The sequence below is a fragment of the Macaca mulatta genome, chromosome 4 (genome assembly GCF_049350105.2).
Source record: "Macaca mulatta isolate MMU2019108-1 chromosome 4, T2T-MMU8v2.0, whole genome shotgun sequence".
Classification (NCBI taxonomy): domain Eukaryota; kingdom Metazoa; phylum Chordata; class Mammalia; order Primates; family Cercopithecidae; genus Macaca; species Macaca mulatta.
The window spans coordinates 23,609,018-23,632,182 of NC_133409.1; the positions used below are offsets into that span (position 1 = coordinate 23,609,018).

A 23,165-nucleotide genomic window follows, 5' to 3' on the forward strand; every position below is an offset into this window, starting at 1 on the left:
ATCATCTACTCAATAAGATACCTATTCCACAGATTTCCAAAGCACATCAGTACAATCTCACCTATCTGTTATCTAGCTCTTACACAAAAAAAGCTATGAGAAATGACAGGGAAAATGGTCTAAGACATGCTATCATTCCACCCCTCTAGAAACTCTAAATTCTATCTTTGAATCACAGAACAGTACACATTTAGAGCCTTTTTATTTCGCAACTCAGGGAAATGGTCTTCCTAAAATTTCCTCCAGTGTACTGCCACCTTATAAACTTGAACCTCAGATTTTTACAGAAGGACACAAAAAGTAAGCAACCACATAAATCATCAAATTGTTGTCTAGGCCGGGCAGGGTGGCTCACACCTGTAATCCCAGCACTTTGGGAGGCCAATGCAGGCAGACAGCTTGAGTTCAAGAGTTTAAGACCAGCCTAAGAAACATGGCAAAAGTCCATCTCTACAAAAGAAAAAATATACATACAAAAAAATGTTTGCCTGCGTGCATGGTGGCACACGCCTGCAGTCTCAGCTACTTGGGAGGCTAAGCTACTTGAACCTGGGAGGTTGAGGCTGCCTTAAGTAAGCCGAGATCATGCCACCACACTCCAGCCTGGGTAATAAAGCAAGACTCCGTCTCAAAAAAAAAAAAAAAAAGTTGTCTATATATTTAAAAAATTAAAGGTAAACACTAAAAATATTTGCAGATATGGTACTAAGGCATAATTATAAAGAGATCATAAGCAAACTAAAAAATAAATAAATAAATACTAAATGAGTTTAGTCTAAACGGACAAAGGACAAACCCCAAAGGGAAAAACACAAATAAATAAAAACCTCTGAAAAATAATCCAAGCCCAATAGTAAACAAGTAGTATCAAATTCAGAAGACATGCTATTTTTCAGCTATCAATCTAGCAAAAATGTTAAAAGAACAAAACAACAGTATTCCTAGATACTCCCACACACTGATAATGGCAATGTTAATCTGTTCATTACAAAAACACAAACTTTTGATAGGCTATTAGGCAATATACATCGCGTGTGGCACATGCCTATAATGCCAGCTACTCAGGAAGCTGCAACAAGATTGCTTAAGCCCAGGAGTTCAAGACCAGCCTGGGCAACACAGTGAGACCCTGTCTCAAAAAAAAAAGAAAAGAAAAGAATTAACTATATAAATTGATCTCTTCCCACCTGAACTAATTTTCCTTAACCTTTAAGTATAACTATGTCTTTAAAAAGAAGATCTGGTATTTTATGTGCCTCAGACACTGAAGATGATTAACAAATGTCCTGAAAATAACATTCTAATCTTTTAATTTAGACTGAAAAAATTCACAGTCTGAGAAGAATGACATGACTTGTCTTTAGACAAGTCAATCCAAAAACATAATACAGGAAGAAGTACATGTGAAATATGCTGACCAAGTGATTTAATAAGGAAAATTTTCTCACAGAATAGTTACAAGACTGTGTTACTGAAATGGGAATATTGATATCTAGTATGCACTGTACACATAAAACTTAAAATAAGGCTGAATAATCTCTGGCAATAATGTCTTACCTAAAGACAAAAGCACTGCTGTAAGAACAGCAAAGATCCCAAGACACTCTACATTGGAACTCCTCTTTGGAAGACAATATGTTACATTTTTCAATACTAATGTTTTTAATACTAATTTTAATTCTTTTAAATAGAAAACTGAGCTGCCTGGGGATAACATTAAAAATTCTGAATATTTCTCAGACAGGAAGATTAGCATTAAATAAAAAAGCAACCTATTCTATTTCTGAAGCTCTTTTATTGGAAGTAAAAATGCATACAGTATCAAGTCTTCCACAGTATTTGAATATATATGTAACTGCACTGAGAACAAGAACTAATCTCACTGAATATTTTAATGATAGCTCTAAATCGAAGAAAATAAAAATACTACTGACAAAGCAGATTTATACTTTTAAATAAGCTGAATACAGAATACAAATCGAGAATACAAATTGCAATGTTTTTCAGAATGCAGATTATCTGTCACCCATTAGGTCTTAAAATCAACATGGAAACCAACCCTTTCAAATAAAACAGTAGATAAAGCGTGTTTACCCTCATATTACGTAAGTAGCATGTGGTTCACATTTTAACATCTCTGAAATATTAACAAGTACTTTTGCACAAAGAACCTATTCTGTTGCTGGAATAACTCCACTCAAGCCAGCCTCTACTCTACTATCAGAATTATCTTCTAGAATCAAGCATGTTTATGTTACTCTTCTACTTACATAGATCTATGACCCCCTTACGGCATATGACATAAAATTCAAACTCCTTAAGTTAGGCAAAGTTCTTCACCAATTGTCAGCTTTACTTTGCAACTTCTACCTACAAAAACTATCCAGCCACACTTACCTAATCACTTCCTCCAAACAGATGAGACTCTTTCATGACTCCAAGCTATTTCACTTCTGTATCTTAAGAGTCCTAGTTCAGAATTAACTTGTTCTGTCTTCCCTGATTCCTCTAGGTGGCATTAAATAACTACTACTTTGTTCACTCCCAATATATTATTCAAAATTCCAACAACATTTATTAAATTATATTAACCCATATGTATATGACTTTCTTCTCTCTCACCAAACTATGAAAAATGAAAGGCAACTTTTTTTAGTGTCCAGTACCTAGCATAGAGCTGCACACTTATACAGGGTCTCAATAAATGTAGTCATTATAACCACTGGACACCTAACAAATGTTCACAGAACAAAATTAGAATTTTGGAAGCCTTACAACTACAAAAATATCTTTCTGTTTAGAAGAAGGATTAAAACAGGGGTTTTGTTTGGTGGTTGTTGTCTGCTTATTTTAAAATCCAGGATATTTTAAACTATCCCTTGAGCCAGTATGCATTTAAGTATCTATTTAGAGATCAGTAAATATCTATCAATGCAGCTTTTTTTCAAAGTAATTTTAAATAATTTAGAGAGCTGACGGCCAACATTCCTAACATGGGAAAACAGTCTCCAATAGGTAAAAAGACACAAAAGTCACACAAAAAAATTAGAATATTAAACCATAAGAAAAAATGTTCATATTAACAGTAGCCAAAAAGAAAAAACCAACAAATCGTATACTACACTGTGCAGGATATCTAGCTAAGATGGCAGAAACATCACATAGTGTTATTTTCTCCATCCCAATCCTCTACTCCATTTCAGTACTATTTATCTCTAGGGTAAGTGACTCCAATAGTCTTAATTTGTTTCTTTTATCATAGAATTACCAGTATATCTCAGTGGAAAAGATGTGCACTATGAAACCAGGCCACCTGGGTGCAGGTTCATTCTACCTCTTATTAGCACTAAGTCCTCATAAATCACTTAACCTCTCTGTGCCTCAATTTCTTCATATGTAAGAAGAAAAAAAATTATAGAAATAGTACCTATATTATAGGGTTGTTGTGATCAATGAACATGTAAAGTTTTTTGTTGTTGTTGTTTTTGAGACAGAGCCTCTCTCGGTTGCCCAGGCTGGAGTGCAGTGGCGTGATCTCGGTTCACTGCAACCTTCATCCCCCAGGTTCAAAAGATTCACCTGTCTCAACCTCCCAAGTTGTGGGGATTACAGGTACACACCACCATTCATGGCTAATTTTGTGGGGTTTTTTTAGTAGAGATGGGGTTTCACCATGTTGGCCAGGCTGGTCTCGAACTCCTGACCTCAGGTGATCCGCCCTCTCAGCCTCCCAAAGTGCTGGGATTACAGATGTGAGCCACTGCGCCTCGCCTGTAAAGATATTTTTGAAAGTGCCAGGCATATGATTAGGATCTCAATAAATGTTATTATTTTTATTATTGTCCATGCATAGAAATTTTCCAGAAGGATAACTTAAAAACTATTAAAAATGGAGTGGAGGACTGGCATGAAAGGAAGATGAAAAAGCTTACTTCACTTTAAGCTTTTCTGTACTGAGTCAACATTTTACTGAGCATGTGTAACTTTAATAATGAGAAAAAAAATCATCTGACAAATACCACACAACAATAATTCTTCTGCTCCTCATGAGGTACAGTACCCCACTCTCTTCCAAGTTTTTAACCTTGCTCTTTTCCCTCCCTATTCAATCAAGGACATCCACACTGTCACCAGCTTCTCTGTTAATATTAATATCCTACTAGCATGTTTACAACTACTTATCTCCTTCAAAACACAAACCCAATGCCCATCTCTCTGATAACCACCACTTTTTTAACGTTATTCCAAGAGATTAAGCATAAGCTTTCTATCCCTACGATCTCCAAAGTGAATACATGCATGCCAGGGAGTACATGAGCCAAGCCACTGGCAAGCTGCTGGAAGAAAACAACTTCTGTTTATATCGAAAAGTATCTTTAGGAAAAAGTAACATATTAAATTTTGCTATAATATTTAACATACAGGTTAACACTAGTACCCTTACTCGGATTGTCAGAGCGTTATGTTACATATATATAACATAAATGGAGGTGTTCTATACAGAGGACTTGACAGTGACACTCTCCTTCGTTCATTTGATTTTTTCATACAGTAATGCATTGCAGTTCATGGCTGGTTAAACAGATTTGCATATCGATAACATTACATAGTTTTACTTTAGTAACCTGATAAAATGGATTTGTGGCTCTAAAATATTAAGGCAAAGAAACTTGAAGTTGAAAAACCTTAAGATAATACTAAAAATATAAGTATAAACAAGCAAGAAAATAGTCAAGTTGATGCTTCCCAATGCACACTCTTCAACATTCCTTTTGCAAGAGAAAAAAAAAATTACAAAATCAGATCTGACAGTCATATGGCACCAAGAATTTCTGTTTGAAAAAATAACCATTAATCCCCATTAGGGTAAAGATGATGCTTTCAAATGAAACGCTCAATATGGAGAGGGCATATTGGAAATCAACATGACTCATGTATCTGCATACGTGAGTTGGAAAAAATAATTTTTTAAATATATCAATTATATGTACCACTAAAAAAAAGGATGCCAATTAAATGACACCCTGAATTACATGATGCATCCAGATATCAAAAATGCCAAAACATTTTTAAAGTACATTTTAAAATTGATAAAGTATAATAAATATTGCATACTTAAAATAGGAGCACTTGGGTGAAATTTTTACTGTTAGGCATGTCTAAAAAATGAGGAGTCCATTGATTCTCTATAGTCTCAAAACATTTGCTATACACCTACCCTACCCTTTTTATGAAAGGTTTGTAACAATGTGTCAAAGAAAATAAAAATAAACAACAGGTAGCCAAATGGGGAGGGGAACTGAGAAAGTGTGCTGCTCCAATCCCAAAAGAGATCCAAAGATCTGCTCAGACACAAAAAGTTAGGTTCTAACCAAACGTAAAATTCTAGGCCAGAAGAAAGTAAGAATCAAGAATAAAATAAGATCAGATTCCAAGACTGGAAATTAAACTTAAACAGTCACTGAAGATGCTTTCACTCAGCTAAAATAAGGTTAGCAGCATCAAGTAAGTATACTTTCTCACATAAACACACTAGACAAAAAATACCTACATTAAAATCTAGCTCAATCTAAGCTAATTGGCTTTTCTTGGGCTAGGCACGGTGGCTCACACCTGTAATACCAGCACTTTGGGAGGCTGAGGGGGGCGGATCACCTGAGGCCAGGAGTTCGAGACCAGCCTGGCCAATACAGTGAAACCCTATCTCTACTAAAAATATATATATAAAACAAATTAGTCCAGAGTGGTGGTGCACACCTATAATCCCAGCTACTTGGGAAGCAGAGGTTGCAGTGAGCCAAGATCACACCACTGCACTCCAGCCTGGGTGACAGAGAGACTCCGTCTCAAAAACAAAAAAAAAGTCGTGTTCAAAAAAGCATTTTGGCAACTATTAGGAATAATAGCCACGTATTTAATTTAGTTTTTTGTAAGTCCTTTCTCCTGTTTAAAAACTGGGAAAATAAGGTACAGTTAACAACTAATGAAGCTGTTCATAAAACCACTACAAATATATACAACTTGGTGTTTCAGACAGGCTTATCATTGTCCTAGAACATAAGAACCATAAACAATACATTTAAATGGCTAAAGAAAAATAAAAAGTCTTAAAATATTTCAAAATAATTGAGAAAATTTATAAATATACGGAAGTTTTCTGTTCCCAAAATTAAAGTACTTAACTTCTAGTCTAACTTTTCAGTACATTATTCCTAAAATGAGACAGAATGCTCAGTATTAATGAGAATGCTTTAGAAAAGCTTCAGAAATGTCATGGCAAGGCCATATATATGTAATTTCTTATGGTCAGGAGGTAATCTCTGCCTCTACAAAAGCAATGTAACCAACTGGTAGAAAATGTTAAACTACATGAAACATAGTCCAAATCTTTCATCCCAAAATCTTCCAGAGAAATATATAACTACAAACTGTAGTTCATTTCAGAACTCTAAACTTTAATACTAAAAACTATTTTCAAAAGGAGTATCAATAAAGCAAATAAGTCACACTAACAGTGTAGAAAGGCATACAACAGTTTCTGATCTTATGTTAACTCTCTCTTTAAAGGAACTTAAAATCCTATCAACCTTTAATTAATTTGGCACTACCTAATGAAGTCTTTAAACACTTTATGGCAGGAGAAAAAAAGCAAAAGTAGGGATAGAGTTACTTTTCTGAGGTAGATTCTCAGATCAGACAGAGGTTAATATAAGCATGAAATAAAACTAGATACAGTACTAAAGTCTGGTTCCCTGATTGAGAGAATCTTCTATTCTGATGGGTGAGAACACTGTTAACACTGGTTCAGATGCCCTGAGCAGACACAGTACTCTGGTCAAGACTTGGCCACTGTTCAATGTAAGGAATCCCAGGAAACCCTTCAGTCCCAGGCAACCTATGACACACATCCCCTAGTTTTTTAAAACTGAAACTTCAGGCAAACCTAGACAACTGGTCACCCTAGCTTAATAAGTGGTAAAGAGAAAGCAATTCAAATATTTATTAAGCACTTATGTATCAATCCTTATGCAATAAAGTCAGCTCCACTGGATTAGATAACCTCTAATTTCAAATTTTTAAGTATCTCACGGAAACTGGCCAAATGCATTGATGCATTTTGTTCAGACTCATCTTACATGGCTGCCTGGAAGCATGAGACTGGTGATCACTACTGCCTTCATACTCCTGTCTACCAGAACACTTCATTCTTCTGCTTTTACTCCTACCTCCCTGGCTGCTCCTTCTCAGTGTCTTTGGACAGCTCATCTTTCTCTGCCTGAAGAGAAAATGTAGTGTCCCAGGGCTTAGTCCTCTACTGTCTTCTCTATTCTCTCGGTGTGACCCATGACCTTTAAACACCATTTATACCCAAGTAATCCTCAAATTCCTGTCTCTCACCCAGCAACCTCCCCACTGAGCTCCAGCATTTATACCCAACTTCATACTCAACATCTCACCTGAATTTCTCAAAAGGATCTCAAATTTCACATGGCCAAAAAAGAACTCTTGATTCCATTTATCTTCCTTATACTCTCTCCCCACTGTCCTCTGCCCACTAACCTTCCCCATCTCAGGAAATGGCATCACTCAATTATAATCAAAGAAGCCAAAATTAAGATGTCATCTTTGACTGCTCTTTCCCTTACTTGACAACTCCAAACCATCAGTAAATCCTTAAGATTTCTCATGTATATCCCAAATCCATTTTCTTCTCTCCAAATCCAATCTAACCATTCTAACTCAAGCCATCATCTCTCACCTAATAACTGCAATGGCCTATTAGCTGTCTTTCCTACTGCTGTTCTTGCCCCACTCCTCTACAATTTCTTCTTCCACAGAATAGCCAAGACTGACTGTAAGCACCCAGGACAAGGAATATCTGTTCCATGTCTCCAATACATGGGAATAGTATCTGCCTCATAGTAGGCACTCAATGTGCTCAGGAGTGAAAGAATAAAGTCACTCTCCAGCATCTTCAGACATGCGGAATAGAATCCAGACTCCCTACAACCCCTCAACGTTATTATCAGGCCTTCCTCACCTCACAGTCCTGCTCACTAAGCTCCAGACTCACTGGAGTTCTTCAAACTTCTCAAACTCATTTCTGCCTTGGAGATTTTTTTCTTCCCTCCACCTGAACACTTCTCCCTTCATGTCTGGTTTCTTCTCATCATTCAGGTAACAATGTTACCTCCTCAGAGGCCTCCCTGACCAGCCACTCAAGGAGCTCTGCCCATCCCCTGCCACCTCACCAATCTTCTTTTCCTCTTAGTACTTAACACTAGCTGAATCATCTCATTATCTGTTCACTTACTGATCCTCCCCTCTAAAATGCAAGCCACTAGCAGGTAGCACGGTGGCTCATGCCTGTCATCCCAATAGTTGGGAAGGCCCAGGCGGGAGATCATGGAGCCTAAAAGTTCAAGACAAGCCTGGGTAACAGTGAGACCTCATCTCTACAAAAAATATAAAAATCAGCCAGCAGTCATGGCACATGCCTGTATTCCCAGCTGAGCCTGAGAGGCTGAGGTGAGAGGACTGCTTGATTCTGGCAGGTCAAGGCTGCACAGACCTATGATTGCACCACCGCACTCCAGCCTGACTGACAGAGTAAGACACTGTCTCAAAAACGAAACAAAAAAACAAAAAACAAAAACCTAAAAAATGTTTTTAAAAGTAAAATACAAGCCTCCTTAGAGCAACAACCTTATCTTTCTTGTTCAATGATATATCCCCAGAGGCTAATACAATGTCTAGCATACTATATTTATTTAAAGAATAACTCACAAACATTTCTAATGCCAAGGTAACAAGCACTATGCTAGGTAACCATTTTTTTAATTAAAGGAAACAGAAAGCAAAATATTGATATGAAAAGTAATTTGGGGCCAGGTGCGGTGGCTCACACCTGTAATCCCAGCACTTTGGGAGGCCAAGGCTGGCAGATAACAAGGTCAGGAGTTCGAGACCAGGCTGGCCAATATTGTGAAACTCTGTCTCTACTAAAAATACGAAAATTAGCCGGGCATGGTGGTGCACGCCTGTAGTCTCACCTACTCGGGAGGCTGAAGCAGAAGAATCACTTGAACTCAGGAGGCAGAGGTTGCAGTGAGCCGAGATCGCACCACTGCACTCCAGCCTGGGCGACAGAACAAGATTCTGTCTCAAAAAAAAAAAAAAAAAAAAAGTAAAGTAATTTGATGTTATTTTTATGTTGATCATGCCCATCCTTAAATGACCCTACACAATAAATTGCTCTTCTTAGAACATTATTTTGCCGGTGTAAAATATGAAAATCTTTATAGTAGTAATAATAATGAATAACATGTTATTGCTTAAAAATTGGCTGGGTGCGGTGGCTTATGGCTGTAATCCCAGCACTTTGGGAGGCTGAGGCAGGCGGATCACTTGAGGTCAGGAGTTCAAGACCAACCTGGTCAACATGGTGAAATCCCGTCTCTACAAAAATACAAAACATTAGCCAGGTATGGTGGTTTACGCCTCTAATCCCAGATACTCGGGAGGCCGAGGCAGGAGAATCGCTTGAACCCAGCAGATGGAGGCTGCTGTAAGCCAAGATCGCACCACTGCACTCCAGTGCAGTCAACCCCTGGGTGACAGAGACTCTGTCTCAAAAAAAAAAAAAAAAAAATTATATGGCTTAAAAAGTGTCTGATGATCACATTCTTCATTTTCTTAAAGTGAAGTGTATGTAAACTAATTAGGCTACAACTCAGGCAAATACTATCCAGAAGACTACGTCTTCATCATCTTTTCGAAGTATATAAATACACATTTCATCCAGTCAGAAAAATCATGACTCCCTCAACCCTTCCTGTTCACACACATAAATATTACAACATGACAACAGAGCTTATCAACTCACCATTACTTGGCCTCAGATTAATTTACCAGCTTCATTCAAGCCAGTAAGTGATCAAATTCCAATTATTAATCAAGTTCATTTCACAAAAGTCATCACTAAAGTTAAGATTCACCTCTTACCCCCCCGCAAAACCTATTATGAAAGAACATGCCCAGCTGGGTTTAGGCCAGAGTTATGTTTCATTGTTACTACAGTACTCTTAGAAGTCCATCTAATTCAGAACCACAGCAGAAAACAATATTACCTGTTGTAACCATACCAGTTATTACCACTATCATTATGACATCACTTAAACACCTTATGGCAATGCATCAACTAAGAGGTAAATATAAAGCTCAAAGCAATGAACAAATGACTTTTTTTTCAGCTCAAGTGTTTCCTGTAACATTTTATTTTCACACACTATAAAAGTATAATACTCTACCTCAAAATGTTTTGAATATGTAAGATTTTGTTTTTGTTTTTTGAGACAGAGACTCACTCTGTTACCCAGGCTGGAGTGCAGTGACATGATCTCAGCTCACTGCAACCTCGGCCTCGCGGTTCAAGCGATTCTCCTGCCTTCAACCTCCTGAGTAGCTAGGATTACAGGCGCACACCACCACGCCCAGTTAATTTTTGTATTTTTAGTAGAGACTGGGTTTCACCGTGTTGGCCAGGCTGGTTTGGAACTCCTGACCTCAAGCGATCCGCCCACCTTGGCCTCCCAAAATCCTGGGATTATAGGCATGAGCCACCGTGCCTGGCTTGAGTTATTATTTTTAAAAAATTATTTATGAAAAGGAACATACTTAGCACAATCAGGTGTTACGAAGTACTCAAAGTATCACTCTATCATGCTAGATTTCAAAAGCTTATGGGAAATATGGTTATCCTTCACCCAATTTGAAACCAGTATACATTCTGAACAATAGGGTAATCTCAAATGCAATCAACCAAATGCATAAAAAACATACCCATTGTTCTATTTTAAATTACCTTTCTAACCACACTTGCCAATATAAAAAAGAGAGGCTTTTATTTGACCTTTGTAAGAAAACTTACGAAAACACTCATTTTAGCTGGGCGGGGTGACTCACGCCTGTAATCCCAGCACTTTGGAAGGCTGAGGCCAGTGGATCACTTGAGGCCAAGAGTTCAAGACCAGCATGGCCAACATGGTAAGACCCCGTCTCCACTAAAAATACAAAAATTAGCTGGGTGTGGTGGCACATGCCTGTAATCCCAGCTATTTGGGAGGCTGAGGCACGAGAATCGCTTGGAACCGGGAGGCAGAAGTTGCAGTGATCCGAGATCGCACCACTGCACTCCAGGCTGGGCAACAGAGGGAAACTCTGTCTCAAAATATAAACAAATAAATACTCATTTTATTTTTGGTTTACAACAGTTACTCCATAAAGCTGAAAAATGGGAAAAGCCAAATCAAACTGAATCCTAAGTGAAGGCTCAAGTTCAGTATTTTTCAAACTACACTTATTATTCCTATTTTGTACTGCCATTTCTTTAAAAAAAAATTTCTTCTGATTTTTAGGAAGTGGTTCTACAGTACCTTTGGCTTTTCCTTTAGTCTAGTTACATATTTGTATAAACAAACAAACCAGTTTCAGGACACCTTGAATTAATCCACATATTAAGATAAACTCACTTTAATACCAGAAATTATTTACTTATCCCTGCCTTCACACTTTGTTTTCAGACAAGTCCAATTTTAGGGCTGGAATAACTGCTCAAATTATTCAAAAGATATACTGAACAACATTTCAAAAATAAAAATTTCCTTCCAAAAGATCCCTACATGAATCAACTCAGAGGTCATTATCTTGACCTTCACCATCTGTTCATTTGCACAAGAAGCAACACAAGTTTTTCATCTAAGGTAGAACTTTTTAAAACTTAAAATTATCAAAGATAATTTTAAATATTTATGTTTGCTCAAAAAGGGAAGAAACACAATAAATACATTACTATTTCAGCATATAGCTGAAAAAAAACTTTTCAAAGCCATGTCCTGATTTGCCAATGGTTTATTACTGACAAATTGAGATAAAATACATGCTTTGGTACAGCTATACTGTCCAAATTTTTTCAATTTGGGTAGTATTTACAAAGTATCTTCTTCCACTATTATTCTATGCCATAGCAAATGTCTCTCTAGAGACTGCAACATAACAAAGTCCTTCCTTACTCAACTTTAAATACTAAAATGTTCTCTTCATAGAAAACAATGAAAAATAGACACCAAGCCTCAGTGATATACCTCCAAACAAGCTGCTATTATCACGAATAAATTTTAATAGGTTAAAGACATTACAGATGGCTTTTGACATTTTCAGATAAACTGAAACCACTCCCTCTAGCCCCTAGGGATAATGAAGTAGCTTCTCAATCACTTAAGTTACTTAGATGACAGGATTTGTGAATAATCTGTAAACTGGGGAAACCTCTGAACTACTGTCTCCTTAGGACAAATAGCATACAATTTAGAAAAAAAAAAATCCCTACTTAATACTGCTTTTTATAAAATTCATACCTACATTAAATTTCTAAAAGTGTTTCAGGACTAAACTTAAGTGAATGATTCAATTCTAACTCTGGCTTTTTAAAATGTATATATGTCTTTTTAAAAACCACATCACAAATATCTAAACTATCACAGAATTGCATTATTCGAAATTTCAATAGCCTGATATTAGTGACTCGGTTAGTGCCTGATTTTTTAAAAAACAGTAGAAAATATTACCATCAAAAGACCCCTTTCCAAATGCTGCTTCTGCTTTTTTTGTTTTGTAAATAACCTCTTTGGAAATGTATGCAAAAATATCTCTAAGTTACACAAGTCGAGCTCAAACACTGTGTGGAGCAAGGTTACTTAACAGGAGTCCCAGAACCAGCTAAAACTGTAGGGAAAATTTTGCGTATGTATATATGGCATTGTTTTTTCTGCATAGAAGGTCCATATAACTCAGTTTCTCAAAAGGCCTCAAAACTCAATTAAGATTAAAAGTGCCTGGAAGGACCATCATCGTTAGAGAACATATCACAGGCAACCCAAGACTTATTTTTTATCCCAAGTTAGGGGAAGATTTATCCTAATTTTGTGGCTCCTACATAACTTCTGAGCGACGCAAGCACGAAATGGCTGTCCGATACAAACAGCCCCCATCAGACACGGAATGCAGCAAACCCCTAATTTTCCTTGAAGGGACCACGGAAAGCCAAACGGATTCGCAACCTGGTTGCTCAATGGTCCATTGGCTACTGCAGGACGCGCCCTCCCCTTACGCCGGAGGGGCTGCGGGGTGGCGACCAGGTTCCTCCGAACGGCTTAAGTTCCCTTAGGGGTAGCTGATTCCGAGGGGCTGAAGTTCCCTTGGGGGGGGCTGATAGCGGTCGCATCTCTGGCAGCATTCTCCCTCCCCTAAACGCGCCCTAAAAGTAGCGGCTGCGGGCGTGGGCACAGCCAACCCCAGCCCGCGCCTCCCAGAAGCCTGGAGGGCACGGAACTGCGGCCCCTCCGAGACGCGCCCGAGCCGCCGCCGCAGCACGGTCGCAGCGACCTTCCTGCCCGGGTCCCAGCGAGCGACGGGCAAGCCCCGTTATCACGCCGGTCACACACCCCACGAGTGAAAGGAAAAAGCCGGGCAGACAATAAAGCCCAACCCGCGGGGGCCCAAGCGAGCTGGAAGTTGGGGGCGCTGGGGCTGCAGCCCAAGGAGGAGCGGCGGGGACGAGGGATGCGGAGCTGATGCGCCTGGGACGCGGCAAGCCAGATGTCAGCCCGGGTGCTGGCAGCGGGGAGGACACTGGGCGCGCGGCGACGTCGGGGAGGCGGCCGGGGGAAGACAGGCCGGAGGCGGGAGGGGAGCGGCGGCGAGGTCCCGAGGCGCCGCGGTCGGCCGTGACCCCCACCCCAGCCGGGGCGCTGTCCCGTTCCTTACCGGCAGGGAAGCTGCGGGCTCCGCCGGGGCTATCCCGGCCGCTGGCCTCCGGAGCCAGAAAGCGCCCCCACATCGCGGGCGAGAGGGCCGGGTGGGCCGGGGACGCCCGACTCCTCACGTCCGTCCTCCTGCTTCTTCGGTGGCGGAAACTTGCGCGGAGCCTGGGCCTCGGCGGCACGGGCAGGAGGAAAGGCGGGATGGCTGGTTAACGGCTGTTCAGCTACGGGCCGGGAGCGCAGAGGCCAGATTCGCCGCAGTGGCAGCGGCTGCCATGGCCAAACCGGCTGGGCTGAGGCCCGCGCCGGGGAAGCGGCGACTCAGCGATGACGGCTGTTAGATCCCCGGCTGAGCCCAGGCTCAAAGGCTCCAGGCGAAGTTGCAGCTGCGGGTTCTCTCCGCCCCCACCGCCGGCTGAGCCAGAGCCGGGGCTGGGGCCGCGAGGGGGCGGGGCCTCAGGCGATGACTTCAGGCGTGCGCGGCGCGGCGCAGGGCGGGGACTGCGGCGGGCGGGTCGGTGGGCTCCCCCGACTCCGCTTCTCCTCCTTGGCGGCGACTGGGCTGTCCCGCCCTCCCGCCGCATCCCTCCGTCTCCATCCTCCCGCCCTGCGAGTTGAGTACAGGGCAGCGACTTGGCCTATTTTGCGATACTCTCCCCTCCCTTGGGTAATCCCTCACGCCCTCCCTCCTGGCACCTCTGTAAAGACACGTGGAAGACCTGCCCCTGGCGTCACCACAGCTCGAGATGAAGGGGCCAAACCAGGGAGCGGCTGAGGGGACTTCCAGCCTCTCTTGGAATTAGGATTGGGATTTAAATCCTCATCTGTATTCCTTCGTTTATAGATCACTTTAGGGGCAGAAAAGGGGTGGTTTTCCTTTACTAATGGGGGCGTGGGGGCAACACAGGCACCAGAATATAACACAGGGATGTGCACGGGAAAAGGCCCGGAGGTAATTAGGACCCTAGGGGGAGAGGGGTCGTCATTGTAATCGCACAACGTTTCAGATTAGCAACCAGAAAGTAAAAATGGCACCAAAGTCTGTAAAGGGAGTCCTTTCCTCTTTGCCCCCTACTGGTTCACGTTCTTCCTCTTCTTGGCCGGTTTCCACCCTTCACCTGAACCCTTAGTGCAGGAGGAGACGTCCTAAGGAAGAGCGAAAAGGGACAGCATCGTTTTATTTTTAAATCTTACTTCTCACTGGCAATATGGTGATGCTTCCAACGTTTAGTTATAAACTAGTTCGCGTAATAAATTCTGGGCCAGCACTGTGGTGGGAGGCGGGCTCTGCAGTAGGCCCATCACTCAGAGGTAAGCCAGAACGCAGGTCACTTAACCAGGGAGGCTTTGAGTTCCGCTTTTCCTGTTCTGGAATCTTGCTAACAAAGGCCCCATATTTGCATTTTTCCTTAAAGACACTTTAATTGGGAAATACTACTTAAAATTCTTGGAAGTTAAATCACATTTGGGTGTGTGTTCTATAACTTACCACATCCGTGTTGTAATTTATCTGATTGGAGTTTTACATTTAGTCTCCCTGTGGTAGACTTCCAATTATTTCTCCAAATCATGTAATGTTGGCCAAGGGTCAGCTGTTTCTGATGATAAAAAGATACAGAAACATGAAAGACGAGTGTGATTGGTTCCTTTTTCTGATTTAAATGTGCATTAGCTTTTTTATCTAACACTTGAGGGGGTAGATTTTTTAAGTCCCAAAAAGAAAATTAGCAGAAGCTATATAGCACTATGTAAAGTATACATTTTTTTTTTCATGCTTTGTAGTTACCACAGTCTCAGGAGCAGAATTTTTGAAATTCATTTGTGATGCAGTTCTAAGAAGTGTATAAAATATTACAGAAATATCTTGGCTTTTGCGAGTTTAAAATACAATTATTATTTCAAAACTGCCAATTTGCTAACTCTAAACAGTATTTAAGGAAAATCGTTTCCTCAGGTTTTCTACATCTTTTTATCAATATAAAGGGCATGCTACTACACAAAGAAAGTACAATCGAAGGTGAAAGAATCTAAAATATTTCAATATCTATTACAGAGTAAAAGCAAACAGTAAAAACAAGTTGCTCTTTTGGCACTTGGCATCAAAGATAAAATTTTTGTGTCCCTAGTAATTAAACTTGGGAGGATAGAGGGCTAATGCAATTAAAATTAATTGAAATACTAAGTGGGAATATTATGTAGATAAAGTAACTATCTATTTCTTTTAATCATATGAATTCTGAGTATATACTTAACTAATGCTTCCCCCCACATCCATGATACATGGATGATATGTACATGGGATGATACAGCCATGGTTTTCAGAATGATTAAAATTTATCATAACACAAGTTGGAGAACCTAAGGACTACCTAACCATTACTAAACCCCATGTGGTAAACTGCCTATTTTTGTTTTGTTGTGACAGTGTGTTAGGACTACAAGGAGAATTTTACAAGCAAAGACATTTGTCGTTGAACCTCAATAAACCTCAGTCTTCGCAGTTGTTCTACTGTGCAGAGATAATATAAGTAATGAAAATAGTGACTCTGGCCGGGCGCGGTGGCTCAAGCCTGTAATCCCAGCATTTTGGGAGGCCGAGACGGGCAGATCACGAGGTCAGGAGATCGAGACCATCCTGGTCAACACGGTGAAACCGCGTCTCTACTAAAAAATACAAAAAACTAGCCGGGCGAGGTGGCGGGCGCCTGTAGTGGCAGCTACTCGGGAGGCTGAGGCAGGAGAATGGCGTAAACCCGGGAGGCGGAGCTTGCAGTGAGCTGAGATCCGGCCACTGCACTCCAGCGGGGGCGACAGAGCGAGACTCCGTCTCATAAATAAATAAATAAATAAATAAATAAATAAAATAAAATAGTGACTCTGTGTGTGTGTGTGTGTGTATAAGTATAATTGCTCAGATGAAATTAGGATATTTAATGTTTTGGGAGGGGACTTTTAAGAATATAAACTGGATCACAAAAGAAAATAGTACTAAAAATGCCGTATTAAATACTAAACTATATTAAACTATTTGTTTGAAATGTTTCATTTCAGAAAAAGACATTATTGAAAAGTGAAAAATAAATGTTGCATTTATAATTCTTACATTTGTATGTAAATCTTTGAACTGATTATCTTACTATGATTATCTTACTATCTTATGTGAGCTATCTTATATGTGTTTTTCTGATTCAAATTTGTCAGATTGTGCAAACATCAACTACAGAACTGAAGAGGGATATGACAATGGATAAAAGTGATATTTTAAAATTAGAAGAGCTAGGCGCAGTCACTCATGCCTGTAATCCAGTGCTTTGGGAGACCAAGGCGGGAGAATCCCTTAAGCCCAGGAGTTGGAGGCTGTAGTGAGCTATGATTGTGCCACCACACTGAAGCCTGGGTGACACAGCAAAATCCTGTCTCTAAAAAATAAATAAAATTAAAAGGAAACCCCATGCATAATATGAGGTAAGCTCAAGAAAACTTTATATTTACAAAAATACAAAATATATAAAATAGCAAAAGAACCAAACAATCTGTAGGAAAAGTAAACCAACCAATAACAATTGAAGTAGTTCCTAAAGAACTATTGCTACTACATAGAAAAAGATTTATGAATGAATTCTAAACGATTCCAAGGACTAGATAATTCTTATATATCAAGTGTGTATCAAGGACCATGCTTTACAACCTCTTTCAGATCACAAAGGTGACAAGTTATCCAATTTTTTATGGATTGTTGTAATCCCAAAAATCATGTATCATTTAAAAAAAAACAAAAAAAAAACACTCTTTCTTTTGAAGATGGATTTGAATATCTTAAATGGATCCCTGGCAGGTAGAATTCAAATAGGTGAATGGAAAACAAATAGGTTACTTAACCTGTCTGTGCCTTAGTTCCCTTACCTGCAAATTGGGGATTATAATAACTACCTCACAGGATTGCTGTGGGGTTTAAACGTGTTAATCTTTGTAAAATAGTTAGAACAGTGTGTGTGTACATCCCATATTGGTAATAGAGACAAACATACAATTTAGAAATGTAACTGTGTTATAGCTCACCAAGAAAAAATAACATTCATTGGTATAGGCCAGGTCAGTTGTATATGGTAATTTATATACATGTATCAGAATAAAATAGTGACTGGTATCTTTTCCTGGCCCTTTGGGGTTACTAATTAGTCCAGGAATTATGGTGAAATAGTACACTCTTGACAAATATTTACCAAATTTTTGGGAGCCAGGTTCACAGAAGCCTTCATTCTAGGCTGTGATTTCCTGCCCAGTGCTACCAAAACAAAGGAAGGAAAATTAGGGAGAGGTAGCTAGGTGGTATGGTGAGGCCAAGAGGACAAGGGCACTCATCTTAAGTCCCTGATTCCTGGGAGGTACAGAAAATGAATCTCACCTGTACCTTTGACTCCAGAGTTGGGTTGCAATAACCAATAAGAAAGAAGGTATGATATGAACCACTGAAGCAGTCCTTGGGATAGGAAGTGGGTGTGGGAGGGATAGAATTCCGCCAACAGATAAAGTCTTCCAAAGGACCATCAATGCTTTCAGGAACTGCTTAGGACTGACATCTTTGTCAGTGGAACTTATGGTAACCACCTGGTCATCCTGAGCCTAGGAAAAGAAACAAGATCATTTATAGTGAAATGGGACAGCAACCTGGACAGTGCGTAAGGATACAAAGTCTTCCTTGCCTGCCTTCATGCTTTTTCAGACACTGGACAGTAAGTAGAAGGAAGTGTGGATTCAAGAAAGCAGATCATGCCTTCACACACAAACCCACACACAGCCTCCTATCTGACCTGCCCTGGTGGAGAAGAGGACTGTTGAAAGCTGAAAATGTTCAAAATGTTAGGGAATTGGATTGAGATGTACTCAGTGGAAAAGGGGATTTTCAACAGCGTACAGTTGGCAGTGTTATTGGGAGAGAAAAAAATTTGAGCATATACTTCCAGTGATTTGAGACTTCTCACTAAACCAGTTACCTATTTTATGTTAAGTAGTTAGTAATACCTCCATTTTACAGATGGGGAAAAAAGACCAAAGAGAAGTTAGGGAAGGTCACACCGGAAGTAAAGAGCTAGAATTCAAATCTGATACATGTAACTCCAAAGCCCATGCCTTTTCCACCATGCTCTTCAACATGCTGTGAAATAAAAACTGGAAGTTTTTTTTCAGATGCCATATGAGAAGGAAATACCTAACTATAGGATTTCTGTATAGTGTTTAGGGTTCAGCTAAGACTGGAAACCATGTGACATTAATCTGCGGTGGTGTATGGTTTTCTTTAGCTGTAACCAGCAGTTTGAGTGTAGGAAGAAAGAAGGCAGATAGATAAATAGGGTTTTGCAGTGTGGGCACTCAAATGGGAAAAAGGGGCAAAGAATGTAAGGATATTGGTGAAAGAATAGATGAAGTGATGGGAAACTGGGTGTAGCCTATCTGGAAAAAGCAGTTAAGACAAAGCTGAAATGTGGAGAGAAGGTCATGGGAATAAAGGAGTGGAACTTTTGCAATTGAAAAGCAAATATAACGAGAGTAAGGGAGTAAAAGTTGGAAAGATACGATGTTAGGGTGGGAGAGGAGGGTGCTGAAGTTTAAGATTGGAGAGATGAGACAGTGGAGGAATTGATCTGTGAGGTGACCTTGGAGTGTGTCTCTCTGATCTCCCTTCAAGAAAGACCTTGATATTCAGCCACGAGGAATGTACTTAGCTGACAGCCTCCAACTTTTAGCACCTGCAGGACCTGCCTCAGCCTTTTTATTTAATTTTTTATTTTTTATTGATACATAATAGAGGTACATATTTTGGGCATATATGTGATAATTTAATACATTCATATAATTTGTAAAGATCAAATCAGTGTTATTGGGATGTCCATCATCTTAAAAATTTTCTTTTCTTTATGCTAGAAACATTCACATTATTTTCTTCTAGCTATTTTAAAATATAACAATAGATTATTGTAAACCATAGTTGCCCTACTCCGTGCTTTTCCCAGATATCTCCAGCCAGTGACAAATCTCAGCCAAGATAATGGGGCCTGACCATTCTTTCCAATGCAGAGCCCTTCTAATCATCAGTCCTTGTTCTCTAGCTTGCTACTGGGTTGACTGGGAACTTGTCAGATATGCATTGTAGTCTGAGCCTTTCCTTTCCAGTCCTGCTTCCTGTGCCTTTCATCTTTCACGGGTGTTACCTTCCAATAAGCCTCTTACACCCCTAGTTCCATTTTAGCATCGCTTTCCAGAAAAGCCAACTGACACATTCTGTGAGGAAGATGAAGATTGGTGGGTTTGTTTTAAGTAGGAAAACAGGAGGTCTACAGAGCATGATGAAAATGTTTCCCAGAGAGGACTGTATACTAAGGATGAGTTACCAGGAAGGCAGCATATAGCAGCATAGACTAAGACTATACAAGAGTATAGATGTCTTATGTTTTGAACAGCAGAGAAAGGTGGAATTGAGAGAACTGGGCCAGGCACAGTGGCTCACGCCTGTAATCTCAGCACTTTGGGAGGCTGAGGCGGGCAGAACACTTGAAGTCAGGAGTTCCAAATTAGCATGGCCAACATGGTAAAACCCCCTCTCTACTAAAAAAATACAAAAATTCGCTGGGCATTGTGGCACATGCCTGTAGTCTCTGCTACTCTGGAGGCTGAGGCATGAGAATTGCTTGAACCCAGGAGGCAGAGGTTGCAGCCAAGATGGCACCACTGCACTCCAGCCTGAGCGACAGTGCAAGACCCAGTCTCCAAAACAGAAAGAAAGACAGACATGACAGGTTCAAGTGGACTCAGAATACCACTTGGGCACATGGAACTCTGGAGGAGAAGGTCCTCAATGCTTCTGACTGGCCTGGGCCAGGGAGCTACCGCCCCCCAGTTAGAAAAGTTTGCCACTATTCAGAGTACTTCCAGGAGCACATAACAAACTTGTGAAATTTACTGAGTTAATTTATGTCAATAGGAGTTTAATTCATTAATTAAGAATAATTAATTAGTTACAACTTCACTACTCAAATAATTTTAAATCATTAAGACAGTTTTCATAGTAGCTTCCTTACTTCTAGGTAGTAGAAGAGAATTCAATTCAATATACTCTGTTTCCGTTGGTAAGGTTTTTTTATTCCAAAGAATTTTCAGCGTATTGCTTACCCAGTGGAAGAATGTAGGGATCTCTGGAACTGTAAATAGAGTTAACATCACTTAAACAATCCCTAGAGGAATCTGAGCTAATTTAAGGAGTGGACCTATTTGCTAAGATTTCAGTGGAGCTCTGGAATTTTAACAAGTTATTATAATAAATTCAGAAAAACAGACAAGTCTAACTACAATTTTCAGGTTTATGGGAGAACCAATTTCTTTATGTTTTTTTTTCAGGTCATAAAAATAATACATATAAAAAACAAAAAGATGATTTAGAAATATTATTATTCATCTGGCAATTATTTGTTGAGTACCAAAGTAGGGCAGAAAAATTAAAACCAGACACAAGTGTGAAGGATTGGTTACTTCACTATAACACTTTAAGCTTTTTAATTTTCTATTGTGTAAACAGTATAAAATAGCTATAGGGTAAGGCTTCTTTGTTCCTTTGTTTTTAACACAATGGAGTTACTTTGTACTGCGGTCCTTACAATCTCTCATGTATGGGTCACTCTTAATTATTTTATTTTGTTCAACAGTGTACTGATTGCAGAAGTCTCTTGGCCTGACATAAATTCAAGTTGTAAAATCTAGAACCTGTATTTTTAAAAATAAATAAACTTTTAAAAGACCACTTGAAAATGGAGTTCAATAATTATGAAATTATTATTGTAAATATATGTTAAATATAAAAGTGGATAAAACAACATTTAAATCAGTATATTTAATCAGTGTTACAAGGAAATTAATAAATATTTTAAGATGACATTTAACTGTTTTGCTTATATCTCAAAAGTTTAACATATCAGGTTGTCCCAAATATACTTTTGAAAATATGCGTTAGAAAAAAGGGAAAATCATATTATATTTGGACACATCTAGACTAAATTAAAATTGGTCCTTTTTTCCTCTACTTTGCGGCATAAACAAGGTATTTCTTAAACAGCCCTAATATTTTGTAGTGTTATTTTGGGGAATCTATTTTTAACATACTACCTAAAACTGAATTCAGAAAAAAATCTTACAGACTTTTTTTTACAAGCAAGACTTACAAGTTTTTAAAAAGCTAGTAGAATAACCAATCTCTACTTTCATCATAGTAATTAACACTAGTTTTTTAATATTCTATGCACCTTGAATCACCAATTACTAAAATGAAAACACAAAGAACCACCTGAATATCAAATACATGCATTATTACAAGTGCTTACAGAGAACATGAGATGAATTGCTGATGAACAAAGCATCTAAAATTAACTTATACTCCTCATGCATATGCTGTGGATGATGACAAAAGAAATTCTGAAAAGATATATATATATATAAAAGATACATGAATCTATATCCTCTAATTGAGACATTATACAAATCTTTATAATAATAAGTCTTTATATTAATTAATTAGGTACTTTTTTCCATTACAGTAATCTCCTAATGAAGTTATGGAGCAAACTTTAGCCTTAGCAAAGTTGGGCAAGTTATTTATACTGTGAAAGATAGCTGAAGGATAACTGTTTTCAACTGAGACCAAAAGACATAGTAGTTAGCATTTATTTTCATAATCTTAAAAAGGCATAAAATGTCAGTAGGAGGCAGTAGTTATAGTGACACTAAGGGAGGTGGTAGATTGGGAGCATTTGATCGGCACTCCAGGAGAATAGAGAGAAAAGGCAATATCAAGAGAATTTGTCACTACAGTTGCCTGGATGCTGTTGCCTTCTTTGCTCACCCTTGAAGGTCAGTCTGGTTCTGGCCCAGGCCCAAGATCTAAGTTTCAGATCATGGCAGGCTTAGGAGAACAGTGCAGACTGGAACATCTAATCCCACCCCAGCTTGCCCTAAGATGGCCCCTGAATTTGTTCAGCTCCTGGGCCTGCTGCCGTCCTAACTTGCCTGAAACTGTTTTCCAGAAAATTAGAGCAGAAATGAGCAATGCCACGTTAGCTTCAGTTTTGATTTTGGGTGTTACCACATAATTTTTTTAAAAAAAGAATTTTCATCTTCCCCACATACCAACTTTTAGAACAGACGGCTTAAAATGTCTTAGAGGAAATGAGTTGTAATCAGCAGATGAGAGTGTGTCTCCATGTTTTCGTGACACAGGTAGCTATCACACCTTAAGCACCTACCTGCTACATGTGAACTGGCACCAGGCATTGTAGTTTTTCTGTTGCATTTTCATCCAGA

At 39.4% G+C, this 23,165-nt stretch overlaps 1 protein-coding gene across 10 annotated transcripts in view; it reads right to left on the bottom strand.

Annotated features, from left to right (window-relative positions):
- CEP85L (centrosomal protein 85 like) overlaps positions 1 to 23,165 on the bottom strand; it is a 235,613-nt gene that overhangs the window by 163,914 nt on the left and 48,534 nt on the right. For 7 of the 10 annotated variants that reach the window (XM_015137520.3, XM_077999312.1, XM_015137521.3 and 4 more), the window contains 2 exons: positions 18,226 to 18,443; positions 15,310 to 15,418 (listed from right to left, as the gene is read on the bottom strand). In XM_015137520.3, the coding sequence (XP_014993006.3) occupies positions 15,310 to 15,391 (82 nt within the window). In that variant the 5' untranslated portion in view covers positions 15,392 to 15,418; positions 18,226 to 18,443. Of the gene's footprint in view, positions 1 to 13,824; positions 14,222 to 15,309; positions 15,419 to 18,225; positions 18,444 to 23,165 lie in introns of those variants that run through there. The other 3 variants (XM_015137523.3, XM_077999314.1, XM_015137522.3) reach the window with 2 other exon arrangements.